General features: G+C 36.3%; 1 protein-coding gene across 1 annotated transcript; it reads left to right on the top strand.

The window, feature by feature from the left end:
• The first annotated feature begins 132 nt into the window (after positions 1-132).
• On the top strand, positions 133-7,026 carry LOC139690070 (V-type proton ATPase 116 kDa subunit a 4-like). The gene is made up of 4 exons (XM_071587268.1): positions 133-147; positions 1,535-1,763; positions 5,705-5,879; positions 6,408-7,026. Exons 1-4 carry the CDS (start codon positions 133-135, stop codon positions 6,508-6,510), a joined length of 522 nt encoding a protein of 173 aa, XP_071443369.1. The 3' UTR covers positions 6,511-7,026.
• The last annotated feature ends 7,392 nt before the right edge of the window (positions 7,027-14,418 follow it).

Raw genomic sequence — 14,418 nt, 5'->3', positions numbered from 1 at the left:
TGTACCTGAGATTGGTGGGTCGTCTGTATGCGAGAGATAGGCATTGGGGCAGTAGAGATGAGGTAGCGTCATTATCGTGTAAAATAGGAAAAAGTTCTTGAATAAGGTTTTTAGTCGGAAGAATCCTGGGAAATGGGTGGTGCAAAGGTAGAGTCCTGCGCCAGATATGGGTTTTTTTTCTGTGGTGTGTAAGGTCGGGTAGAGCGGCGGATTTTATTTTATAGGAGCTTTCCTGGGTAACTGCGTTTTTGAAGGGGATTATGTAGACTGTGAAGGTATTTGTTGAGGAAGGCTCTATTGCAAATCCAGTGGTATTGCAATAGTGTCCGCAGTATTTGTGGTCTTGCAAAACCAGTGCCCGCAGATATAGTGAGAGAATTGGGAATCGAGCGTTCAGTGTGAGCAGGGTGACAGCTGGTGAAATGTAAGTATTCCTAATGGCTGTTGGGTTTGATATGTACTGCGGTAGTGATTTTGTTGTTGTGAAGTGAGATGTCCGTGTCAAGAAGGTGATGGTTGACTCTTAAATGGAAGAATTAAATTTATTAGTGAAAAAAGAATTTAAGGCCGATAAGAGATTGTTGAGGGACTCACAGCCGTGTGTCCTGAGGGTAAAAATGTCGTCTATGTAGCGGATCCAGAAAAGAGGTTGGAGGGGTTGTTAAGAAAGGAAAATCTCTTCAAGATGGCCCATGAAGAGATTGGCAAAAGATGGCGCCATCCTCTTTCCCATCGCTGTACCTTTGGTTTGTAAGTAAAAACAATTTTGGAACGGATTTTCACTTTATGTGATGACGAAAGTGACCAGATTGAGGAAAAATTCAGTCGAAGGACGATGGGGTTAGGGGTTCAGAGAGAGATAATGTTGGAGGAAGGATAAGCCTTCTGCATGGGAAATGGAGGAGTAGAGAGAAGTGACGTCGATGGTGGCCATAACTAGGTTAGAGGTGGGGAAAATGGAGACAGAATTTAAACGGTGGGGGAAGCGGTATGTGTCGTGTATGAAAGAGGGCAAGAAGAGTACAAGAGGTTGTAGGTGGTGGTCAAGAAATGCGGAGACTCTTTCGGTTGGAGAGTGGAAACAGGAAACTATAGTTAGGAAACTATAACTTTCGGAAATGTGAGTGCCCTTTTAGGTGTTTTCTATTTATATTTTTGGGTTCTATTTTGCCGTGCAAATGTTAAATAAATTTATATATGTACCCATATGTATCTATCCAGGCAATGTTGTCATCTTTCCTAATCGTTCATCTCATACCCACGAACTTTATTTACTCCCCGTTTCGAATAATTTTAACCTCATAAGAGTTGCAAAGCGCAAATCACCTCAATGATATCGAATTAGAGGAATAAGTGAAACTCGGAGATGAAGCAAAATACTTTTTTATGCCACAAATCCCTGACTATTCTTTATATTTTGTGTATCAGGCCACCGATTCTCTCACGAAAGAGAGCGTCCATTTGCGTTTGGCTCTTTCAATGATTTATTTTACTTGGTGTGCATGAAAAATTGACTTATTTTTTCTTGCACTAGGCATTACCCGACGTCGAAATTCAGATGGAAAATGAGGTGAGCGATGTCGAAAATCCTTCTGTCGAGCCCAGGGGAAGCCAAAGCAAAGAACCTGCCGACCCCCACGAAGAAGAAGCCTTCTCAGACATGTTCATCCTCCAAGCAATTCATACCATTGAATATATTCTGAGCACCATCTCGCACACTGCCTCATACCTCCGGCTCTGGGCATTGTCTCTTGCTCATGGACGTAAGTATGCCACGACCGCATCCCAAATATTTAGTAGCTTAAGCTATCAATGTAAATAGTTTATCCAGAAAGAGTGACTCGATTAAGTACCGGCAATGAAAATACTATAAAAACACTATTTTATTTTTGTATCACCACCCTTGTATATTTAAAGGAAAGTTTTATTCGATTATCAATTTATATTTTATCATGCACCACCGTATATATCCATTATTAATGGGGTGGCGAAAGTTTTCAATTGGCTCTCCTCAAACTGAATTTAGACTTCAAATATAGGCTCTCCTGAAAAATCCGCCATGAATGATATCGAATGAGTTTATTCCAATGAAAATGTTGGCTCAAAATGTCATTTTCGAGCCATGTATGTAAAAAATACTTTATACCTGGTTTTCTAAATTTAAGGAGTATTTTTTGTGGTTGGAAATAATAAAAAAAATGATTTGCAGTAGAGTTTCCATCTAAATTTCAATCTGTCATTCGTGCTTACCTGCATAGTTCGGTAAATGACTGAAATATATGGATTGGAGACAATTAAAACGTTAAACCCTTCAGATAAATCAGAGAAATTTACGGTCACCAAACATATATGCAATAGGACTCATTGAAGTTTATGAGTCTTGTCTTTCTTGAAATAATTATTTTATAATGAAATGTCAATAGGCATATTTTAATTCCTATTGCTGTGGTACCGCATGCTTAGGTAAATGCTTTTGTGAAGAATTCAATCTTCACAAGAATAATCCCCAATGGTGCGTCAACCTTTGCCTCAACGTCCTGCTGGGAATAATTACTCGGTCCATGTGCATGCGCTAAGGTGGGTGGACAATTGCGATGCTTAAGGTCCTAATTGGCACTGGATGACAATTCCTAGACTATTTTCGAGTATACTTATGGCAAAAACTTTCTCTTCTAAATTTTCCAAAACATTTCTCCAGCGCTCGTCAGACTTGTTAGTTCCTTTCATTCCTTTCATGCCTTCATCAGACTTGAATTCATTCCTTTTTGCATCCCGCTTAGCATGTGGAGGATAAGTCATTCCAGGTTAATTTATGAAATGGCCATTGTCTCACCATCTTTAGTTCTGATGAACTTTGCTGCGTGAATATCACCCACCTTTCTTGGACTAAAATAGTTTTCTTTTTATCAGGGGAAATATTTACTCCCCGAAAATATAGGAAGTTAAAATAAAATCGGTCCCCAGGATAGTGATATACTTGAAAACTTGAGCCCAACTCAAGTAAGTCCAGTCCAACGTCTACCTCCATAAAAATCCCCTCTTCACTTCAACTACACCATTTATTCCATATCGTCGAATAAAATGTCTTCAGTAAATAATGCTGGCGTATCAATGTGTGGTAAATTAAATTTCTCAACCATATCCAGGCAGTTAAAAACTAAGTCATGTCTCTCATTGGTCTCCTATAATGCATCAAGAACATCATAAATCTCCGTGCACTCTAATCATAATTTTCAAAGGTTGTTCGTTATGATTTCGTATTGCTTCCCATATGATGCCGACTCCCATCGATGTCCAACTCAATCTGATCTCAAAAGCCTTTGCAGTGTAGTTAATTTTTTTGGTCAAATTATTTTAATACAGATTACCCCATTTTACTTTCCCAATGCCCTCTGATGCCACTCTGTCTTCACTCTCCATTTGTTAATTTCCCAATCACATTGGCTTGTGGCAGATTTTTAGTTCATTTATTTCATGATCAATTCCGTCATTGATAGCCCTGAACTACTATCTCTAATTAATTTCATAGTAGTATTTCGACCTACTAGTAGCCACTCTGCTCGATACGCGTAGTTCTAGATTATCACTCATTAAACGCTCGCTTTTCTTCCGCCTCTCTTCTCTCCGAAATTCACTTACTGATATAATTCTTCCAATTTCTCTATTCTCAAACACGTTTCTAACCCAAGCTCTATCTAATCTCTCCGTGAGGTAATCAGAACCCAGAATTTCACCATCTTTTGATATTTTTCACCACTATACCTGATAATTTTTTAAATGAATACATACCTTATTCTATTTTGTGTAGTGCTATTAATAGTCTACCGATTAATTTTAGTTTTGGATTGGCATAAGCTTAAAGTTCTATTCATCGCTTAACAAGACTCCACCTAAAACTCAACACTGAATTAAACTCTTCGATATCTCATAAAATCTTACTCCTTTCATTCCGCTCAACATGTATATTTTTTTCAACCACCAATCACACTTGCCTAACTTCCTCTCCTTTATCACAGTCTTTAACATTCCATTCTAAATTAAAAGGGGTTACGTCTACCTTTCCTGCATCCTTTGGATTTCTCCCCGCAATCCTCGTTCCCCTCCCACTATGCCTAGGACTTCTTCATTTGTTTTTCTTTCCGACTCTCTTAAATTATCCATCTTTTTTTACTTCCACATTTCAAAAGCCTTCTATCTTCGCCTACAATCTTGTTTCAATAACCTAGTTTCCGGGGTATTCAAAACCCCGCCCCATGTCATGGTTTTGCCTCTGACTAAGCTAATGCTCTCAATTCACCACATGAATTTAATTTCCATTGCTCTACCCGAAACTTGACCTCGCATCTGGAGTTTTTAAACGTATAACGCGATAAACAGTGGTCTATTTAATAGCTGCTGCTGCTACGTGTATGTCAATATCAGGGTCATATTAGCAAGTAAAAGTCTACTTTGTTGAGTAATGATAATAATTACGTGTACGTATATGAGTTAACTATACTTGCTTCAATGTTTCTCCACCTACCATTTTCCGTACAAAAATTCTTGAAAGGTGTTATTGGAGGACTTGCAACATAAAATGGCCTTTTCAGTTTCATAAGAAAATTTAATATGAAATTGTAATATGATATTCTAATCCATTTTTTCATTAACCTAAGATCTTCTGTATGTACTCTTTTTGATACATTCTGCCCATTATGCCAGTAGAAATTTGAAAAAAAGAAGAAATTACGCATTATTTCATGCAAGGCAGTTAAATGAATACTATGATTCAGGGAAAATGGGACATGGGTAACCAACAAAATAAAAGGAGAATAATGGATAGATGAATAAAAAAGAGTACTGAACGGCAATAGGGTTCTCTAGATATGGACCATAAACACAGTTATTAACTCGTTATGATTGGTGATGGTAGAATTCACCCAATACTAAGCCCAGTGGCGTGAGAAATGTACACACTCAGGGTAAGGGGTCCAGATTCTTTCCCTGTGCTGCCCATGGTTTCCCAGGAAGTTCTGGCACCCTGAAAATCACACCATTCAGGTGAAGATGAGGGTGCCCAGATGCATATGCGGGAATCGAACGTGGGCCCTCCGGTCAGTAGTCCAACGCTCTACCCCTAATAGTTCTCTATATTATATATTAAAAAAATAAATAATGAGTGAGAAAGCACAGGAGTAACTAAAACATTTTATTTAAAATTTTAAATCGTTAAACATTGCATTCCTCCTTGAACGAAAAACAACTGTGACATATTAAGTGGACTGCACATAAAAAGCAACTTTAAAGTTTTCAGCGCGTTGAAATATTTTTATTAGCATAACAGTTTTAGAACAAACGAGACACAGATGAGAGTTCTTGAAAAATCAATTAGTTATGAATTGTTACATTCATTTTTTCAGCCTCCAGTAATCAAGACATGAACGTTTGGCGGTCTTTTGGTTGACTTGGTAGAGTATCTCACTTATGAGTGAGAAAGGCATAGCGCTCTTTTATTTTATGCTTTCCAATGGTAAAGATTCTTATACAACCATTAATATTTGCTTTCGTATTGGTGCTTTCGAGATTTGTAATTCACTGGTATTTTATAATATTATGCATAGGCATGAACCGTATGAATGGGTATTGGTAACACCTTGTTTGGTATTCGAATCAAAAACTTTTGTGTAAAGACTATAATTGAATGTTTATGTTTTTATCTGTCCAGAGTTGTCGGAGGTCCTGTGGAACATGGTGCTGAGGAATGGTCTTGTACTATTTCCGAACTACCTCGGGTGTATTACAATTTACATCATTTTCGCTGTATGGGCAGTCTTCACTCTTGCCATTTTGGTCTTAATGGAAGGATTATCAGCATTTCTACACACTTTGAGGCTCCATTGGTGAGTTTAAAAAATCTATTTAAGAGTTGACCTTTTCGCTAGGAAAATATTTTGGTAAATAATCGGGATAGAATAAGGACAGGTTAGGATAGGGAAAGGATAGAAGAGATATATGAATATTTTCATGCTGGGTGAGAACAAAAAGTGATATATTTTTTCTCTTAGTCGCTCTAAATGATGTGAATAGGAAAGGGTATCTTAATGTTACAAATTTTTCAAGTCTATCAAATCATCGTATCTGCCCGTTACCTCATTAAATGGCATTAATTCGCTTCCCAAAGGTTTGATGTACGATATGCGTAAGGGCATAAGATATCTTTATTTCACGTTTTTTAAATGACGCTTTGAAAACATACGTCCTGTAGTAGTACTAATTCCCTGAAGGAAGTTGCGTCTAGAACTAATTAATGCCACCCTTGCCCATCAATTTACGTACACGTACTTCTAGATTAAGTATTTCATTAAATTTCATCTACATTTTTTCTGTATTGGTAGTTGAGTAAAACATGAAATAATCTTATTTTGTAGGGTGGAGTTCATGAGCAAATTTTACATTGGTGAAGGATATGCATACCGGCCTTTCGCATTCAAGTCCATTCTGAAGCATGAAGAGAAGAGTGAAGAGGGTTAGAGATATTAGCAGTGATTTATTTATGTAGAGTGTATGCTCAACTGTTGCAATTTTAGTGGAAATTTAGCTAAATATTTTCATCAAAGTCAAGGCTAATAACCATTTTCTACAGAATGAACTTAAAGAATCCAATGCGAAGTATACTCTGAACCATTAAACGAATCATTAATTCCATTGAATTTCATGTATCCATTTGTAAACAAGAGGTAATATATTTTCCTTAAAATGTTGTTCAAAAAACTTAATCTAGAGCTGAATGACTTACCTGCGCCCAATCGGCAATCCAAGAGCAATAGATGTGAATTCAGATGGTGAGATTACTGATTAAGTTAGATTTTCTAATGATGAAACTAAGACTTAATTTAAGTATCAAATTAATGAATTTTAGTACCAGTATTTGTAATGTATCATCATTATGTATTCATTACTTCTTGCACTAATTTAATAAGGCAAATTAATAATGAACCGCTGATACATTTTTGTATACGCCTCAACTTGTGTCCTTAACGACCTTCAGTAAACAAATAAACAGTTGGAGTGAACAATTATTCAGCTTCAAATTCTTTCTGTCTCCATTAACTTCCAAACTTCCTCATTTTTTCATCCACTACATAGTCCACCAAACAATTTTTCTATTTCACAGTCTTCGACATTCTATTGCCTCTCAGTATTTCATTTCTCCGTCCTCTTCGAATTCCTCCCAGGAATCTTTTCTCCTCACCTACTATGCCTTTGTCTTTGTTTCCCTGTCTGTATATATATATATATATATATATATATATATATATATATATATATATATATATATATATATATTAATATCCATTTCTTGACATCCGATCGCAAAATCTTCCATTACACACTTGCTCTCTTTGCTTTAATGACTAAGTCGCGGGACCATACAAATGTAAGTCCTGCATAAAAGTTTTGCTTAATCCTTTTTTTGTATTTGATTACGTTCTTAATCATCATCAACAACCTTCTCAGTTTCTGTATTTTTACATTGCCTTCGGCATTTGTTTTATGTGAAATCAATATTTAATTTATGAAAAAAATCGTTTTTCAAGAGTTGGTGAAGTAGAATTTGAATTACTGGATTATATATTCTTTTTGTATTACATATTTCAATATTTACGATTGATTTTGAATTTCATGTGTTTTGTAAGGGTTCGACGAAACTCATTACTACTTTCAGTGGGAACATTGTTAGTTGGCGCTCCTTTTTGATGTGAGCAACTGTTCATGTTATCAAATCCCATGTTTCAAGGTTCTATGTGGCATCAAACCTATTTTAAAGGTTAAATAATCACGCAAGAAAATGTTAGAGGCATGGATACAGGTTTACGGTGAGGCGATCGCGGCTATGAACTTGTTTTACGCCACCCTGGGTAAGGATAGGTATATAAAGTTATGAGAACCATTTTATTGTAATGTGTCGTAATGTTATCTAATAATCTATTTTACCATATACATATTTTTCGCCAAGTAAAGTATTGTTGCTCTGTGATAATCCACCATTAGTGAAGGTTATCAACCCAAATATTGACATTTTCATTTGATCATACGTGTTTTGGCCTTCATGTGACAGCCCCTTGTTCATGTCGTGATTTTTCTTGCCACGCACTTCTTCCCGAAGGATTTAAATGTGAATTTTGAAGAATCTATGCTGTTCGCTGTCAATTAACTCCGTACATATATTTTCATCCAAACGATGGAACATAGAAATGCTTTTTTGTTATCTAGCGTGCATAAATATATTCTATGACTAGCGAAGTCAGGTTAATTGTAATTTTTATAACTGCATGTTCCCTGCTACATGTCAAACATTGGCTGACATTTTAAATCAATCTTAACGATAAATCATACCGAGAGTTTTTAGCTAAACTATTTTACATGTTTTAACCAATGCGTAGCCTATACACACAATTAAATTCTGGACAATACACTGCATAGAGGATGTCTCGATTTTAATATTACGAAGTAACATGGTTTTCTTTGACTTATGTCCTCATTTTTCAAAATTATTATTTCAATTCGCTATTCTGTGATGCATTTCTGCAATTTTCATTTCCTTTCTCCGTTCTTTTCAGATTTATATGGCTCTTTCAGTTTGAATTCTTAACTTGATATTCGCATGCCATTATTTAAGATGGATAAACCAACCCCAGAAGGGTTCAGATATTTACAAGGGATATGCAAGGTTTTTTTGCGTTTGGAACCAACCATATGACAACAAAAAATGTTGATATTTCAATATTCAAAGATTTCAAGTAGCTCATCCATGAATATTTCAACATTTTGAATTGCGACGATATTCTCTTAAATATACCTTTAGGATATATAAAACTTTTCATGAATTTCTTTTCTTTTCGTGAAACAAAGCTATTTAGTTAACCATTTTTCTTCATCAGTTTCATTCTTAATATTAATCCTTGTTTATCATAATATTTGTATTCAAATGTTATTATGAAGATACTCTTTGGTCCAAAATATATTCCCCACCCAAGTCCACACTTCGCAGCTTTTAGCACCGGCGCAACACGAAAAGTATCTTCACCACTGGCAAGGGGATAATATACACGTCTCCCCTCGGCTCCATTCCTAATCTCTTGGGTACCACAGTGGCAAGTTAGTTAGCCAAGTATTACGGCTGGTCGCAGCGAAATGTAAAGTTATGGTCGAGACCATTAAACCAAATTTTTGTTTATCATATCATTATGTGCGTACGTTATCTGCAGGATGCTGCACTCCTGGCATCAAGGGTTTGCCTCGAAAGGGTGGAGTAACATGCGCTCTGGTCCAGGATTCGTGGGGCATTAATTCCAGGAAGAGCCAAGGAAGTCATGTTTCATTAAATCAACATTTAACTCCTCGGCAATTATTTTTCATCTAATTTTTTCCGCGTTCCCTGGATTAAAGGGATGAGGTCATGTATAATTCATTCATAAAGTTGCAAAATTAAAGGTAATATGTTAGTTTACACGTAAGACCTGATTAGCCTAGCTCAGTAATTTTCTAGGCATTCTACACACCTACAAATTACCCTGTAAGCTGTCACAAGGGAGTATGATAGGGGATGTTAGGTCACCAGGAATTAGAGTTGTTCGAATTTTATCGTGTAGTTGCAAGATGTAACATTTCATGTTTTAAATTTTAAATGTTATATATTAAATGTTATAATTTCGGATAGCTATAACTGATATGTTCTACTTTTGTGACCACAAATTGCACGAGAGGAAATGGATTACTTTTATAGGTCTACAGGAGGAAATTTCCGTCAACTTCTCGGCGTAGTCTTGTTAACAATTCTAATGCGGAGTTAGTATTATTATCTTTGCACCAATGCTTCACAAAAATTGTATTTAGTTAGCAGTTTAAGTTGGGAACATGATCTTCGTTCATCATGTGCCTCTCAAACTAGGATTTAGAATAGTACTGAATCTAGGGGGAGCGAAACGTGTTGAACGTACGAAAACTGAAATGTTTGGAGTGATTGGAGCGGAAAAAAGCATGATATGGTGAAAGAAGAAAAATGATTAATGAAATTTTTATGTTTAAATTACGAGAATTATTTTCATAGATTAATTACATGGAGTGCCATGCTACAGTTGACATGGGAGAGATTTTACGGCGCAACGATTGTTTATGTATTTCTGATTACCATTCTTTTCTCCTGCCAGATTCATCTACCAGAAGAAAGGAAATGCCGGTAGCCCCTGAATGCACCTTCAGTAATTGGTTGGAACAAGTCTTTCCGAGTTTAAGAATTTTGTTGGAGAGAGGGATTTTTTTTACAAAGGGGCATCAAATATTACTTTTTCCCAGGTACCACAATTTCTAGGTCAAAATCTAATCTAATATATTACTACAGTTAAATACTTTCTGTGCGTTTATAGAGGTCATAAACGAAACGGGAAGCGTTCTTCTGCAGGCAGCTATTCCCCTTGCATAGAACAAGGTAAGCTTCCCACAGTGAAAAGCCACTTGACAGTGAAACAAAAGGAACTTGCGTGTTCCGCGGCATATTATGTCACCAAGTAGGCAATTCCTTACCCTATATCCTCAAAGCATATTTTAATGGAGTGCGTCGAAGAAACCTAAATTTATCAAAAGATTTCACCAAAATTTCGCTTCAATAATATCTTATTTATATTTTTCAATGGTTTAGTTGTATTCCAATTAAGACAGGTTTTGCTGGAACGCAGTCTGAATACCACTATATATCTAAGCCTAGCTTAAGAATAGCTGAAGTCCCACTCGAACCATTTCGAAATTTATCATGTTCTATATTAGTCAGTTTTTCGATCTATTTCAAAATCTAAAGCATGAGGAACCGTGATATTTTCTTCTATCTAAACTCTTTAGTTTGTAATTAGGAGACGAAAGACAAACAGGAGGGTTGAGGTTAGGGTTGATAGTTCCATACGCTTTTGATTTTTAAATAGTTATAATAACTGACTGTTAGAGCATATTCTATTTTACTTTCGACATACTCTTTCATAACTGTCCGTGCCGTCCTATCTTCCCATGAATACTTCTCCTATTTCATATTTTTAAATCGTTTCATGCATACTCTTCTGTTCCTGAGGTTTCTGATGCTCTTGGTCATGAGTGCCTTGATCAGATTCGAACTGGACTTTCTCAGTGTACTCCTTCCTTTAAAACAATTTCCTCTTCTCTCATATATCTAGTTGCCGATTCGACTGTTATCAACCTATCAACAAAGCCACAAAAAGTTTCATTCATGATTACCTATTATCGGTGTATGCGTTACATATTCTTTCATGAAACACTCATTTTTCACCCTATCTCCCCTGTTTTAACCACAGAAACTCTATTCCATATACACTTCCATACATATTATTTATTAGACACGTATCCAGACATACCTAATATTTCACCCAATATGTGGGAAAGAGTGCTTTGTAACGCAGTGCTATTTTGGCTGCATTAGACAAAAATTCATTTCTCAACACATCCAATATAGATCAAATAGGCTTTCTGGTGCATTTTAATATTTTCATACCAACTCTTTAAGGAATTTTTTTCAAGTTCTAAAAATGATCAACTTCTTCACATCATCTACCGATAAACGTACCATGCATATTAACGTCAAACACAAATACTATAGTTTTGCGCGAATCATCCCAAAATAGTTTATCCACTTTAACTTCATAGAATGTATGAAGGGTCCCATTTACATCTATTTTCAATCTTCTCACTTATCTATCTCAGCCAGCAATACTGAATAGCCAGCGGGAGGGACGCGTGCTTCGAATTTCCAACGATTGTACCTCTGCTGAGTATCGCGCGACATACTGTCTCATCCAAGCATACATTTCTCGCACATTTACAGTTGAAGCAATATGGTGTCATTACATATCCTTTATTCTCGCCATGCTTTATTTCAAACCAGATTCATCATTCAATTCAATCATAAACCATGAAGCATGTAATTTTAGTACTCGTATAAAGGCTGCTCAATCCCAAAGACCCTTATATGTAGCTTGAGATAGTTAATATTTTATCACCAGGTTTTTGAAAAGACCATCAAAGACAAAATATTTTCAATAAACGTAACAAGATGTTTTGCATTACTCATACATAAATACGTACAGACTGCATAGATATACTATTTGGTTTTGAACTGAAAGAATCCTACCAGTAGACGTACGCTATATCACCTTAATACTGTAATGTAATGATAAAAAACTTTTAAAAATACAGTATGTGCAAGGGGATTATAAAAGTTAGTGAATCAGTATTATTGTATATATATCCACTACTAGTGCGCCACCATATCTATTGTATGAGTAAGGCTTTTTTAAAATTTTTGCAAAGGAAGAGAGATATTTATATTCCGTGCAATACACAATAATTCCAGAAAATATGGAAGACCTAATTTACTTGAAGTATACACATTCGAGCGCTCCGTGGTTGAAAATATAAGAGACACTCATGTCATTTCAAATGTTTCGCAATAGTAATCATACAACCGCAAGAATTTTTCGCAAAAAATATTAAGACTTATGAATGTTGATTGGGAATGAATAGCTTTCGTAAGGCTTTGGGAATTTTAAATAAAATTGGTAGGAATAAATTGCGAGATCTCATTCAAGAACTGGCTCATCAAAATTACGAAAAGCCATCATGAAAAGAAATTCCGACTATAAAGCTTTGAATCAGACTCTTCCCCTTTGAAGAATTGAAAGAAATTCAAATGAAAGGCAGAAGCTTTTTAAATAGTGAGACAATGAGTAATCCCTTGACTTATAGCTCATCTTGCTTTTGAATTAAAAAAAGTGTCGGCTGTACTTCAGTTTAGAGGGAAATAATTGCATGAATATGAACTAAAAGGCTACGTTGGGTCACCAACTATAATGGGTAAATGTACAAGTAAATGTATTATAAATCTAGCCATTGAAATTTTCTAAAAATAAAGTTCTCTTCACTACGAAATACTATCTCGGCTCGCCTTGAAAACTGGCCTGAAAAGAATTGACGGAATATTATTGAGAGCGCTTCTCCTCAACAAATTTGTTCCATTTGAGGCATCTACATCTACATGTAGAATGCAGTCCAGGGTGAGCAACTGTCACTCAACTAATATGTTCATGAAACTTGGTTTAGATTGGTGATCCTCCAGAAATAAATTAGTAAATCAAACGATAACAATAAAAATCGCAAGGTTTATTAAATAATGATGCATTTAATATTCAGGAATAATTGGATTTACATAAACACATTTCCTCATTGTACCTGCTGCAAACTAATGAAAACTCCGTCGCTAGACATATTTGCATTGCTATATAATCAGTTGTGGTGAGACTCAATCATGAACAACCATCCCTCAAGGCGCTTTTATGTTAATGCCGCTGGGCAAATTAAATTTTCTGCTTGTACATCATAGTATTATCGACTTTTAGGGTAACTCTTAATTATTTATGAACTCCCTTGCAGTTAGTTATTGAATATATTAAGTCCCAAGAACTGATGTAGCAAAATGAATGTCATATTATTGCCGTTCCGACACATTCTGAGAGTAAATATTACTTGAGCAAGTCAATCTTTTTATGTAGATTTTCAAGATGTGATGTGAAGAGACATAATTCGAGAATTACGATGCTCCTCTTACCAATCTACCAAGCCTTCGACATCTTGCTGTGTTTGCGTCAAAATGGGGCTTTACAATAGCCCTAGCGACCCTGATTCCTTGACCAAAACCTTGATCTGGAGCTCTATGCTGTATTGAGGGCACGGCGCATTGGAAATGGGTTGCAAATTTGCAGGTAGGTGGGTTATGAGATTAATAGTTGGTATATGAATAAATGAGTTTGAAAAAATAAAACAGTAAAACATTTAATGTGAATTCTAAGCGATTACTCCGATGTGAGTATAATAATAAGATTCTCTAAGTCAATTAAGTAATGAGTATCAAAAGAATGATCCCTTGGGCTTCTCGTACCTCAAAATTCTGTTGGGTGTACCAAAGGGAGGACGATTGACGGATGTAGAACCTAATTTTTCCGAGGAATTCTAGAACCTTTCGATCCTCCTGGAGTCCTCTTGGAATGGAATTGCCATTAAATGGGCGGGAGAGGTGAATTCAGGGATTGTGTGCAGCCGATTGAGTGACGGAGGGAGGGAAATGTTCCGTTTCCTCGTAGCGGAGATTTCTGTCTGGGAAATCTATGGGCAGAGGTTCACTACCCATCAAGGGCGAATTACGTGGCCACGCCGCTCGACGTGCGAGTGCCTGGGAGAAGACTTGAAATGGGGGGGGGGGGTTAGAGGGAAGGGAGAGTTCAAAGAAGTGGCGCGGAACCTCGCGCAGGTCGCTCGAAAGGGAGTGATGATTACCATTATAAATATGTTTGCAGCTATGACGAATACTGCGAAAATATTTCA

The sequence above is a fragment of the Hetaerina americana genome, unplaced genomic scaffold (genome assembly GCF_022747635.1).
Source record: "Hetaerina americana unplaced genomic scaffold, ioHetAmer1.1.p SCAF_3, whole genome shotgun sequence".
Lineage (NCBI taxonomy): Eukaryota > Metazoa > Arthropoda > Insecta > Odonata > Calopterygidae > Hetaerina > Hetaerina americana.
The sequence above is the reverse complement of the archived record's forward strand: the minus strand, read 5'-3'. Positions and strand labels throughout refer to the sequence as shown.

Bases quoted from the DNA above. Each gene is read 5' to 3' on its own strand.
- LOC139690070 (XM_071587268.1), top strand. The intron at 1,764-5,704 runs GTAAGTATGCCA...TTATCTGTCCAG, and splicing joins ATTGTCTCTTGCTCATGGAC to AGTTGTCGGAGGTCCTGTGG. The intron at 5,880-6,407 runs GTGAGTTTAAAA...CTTATTTTGTAG, and splicing joins CACACTTTGAGGCTCCATTG to GGTGGAGTTCATGAGCAAAT.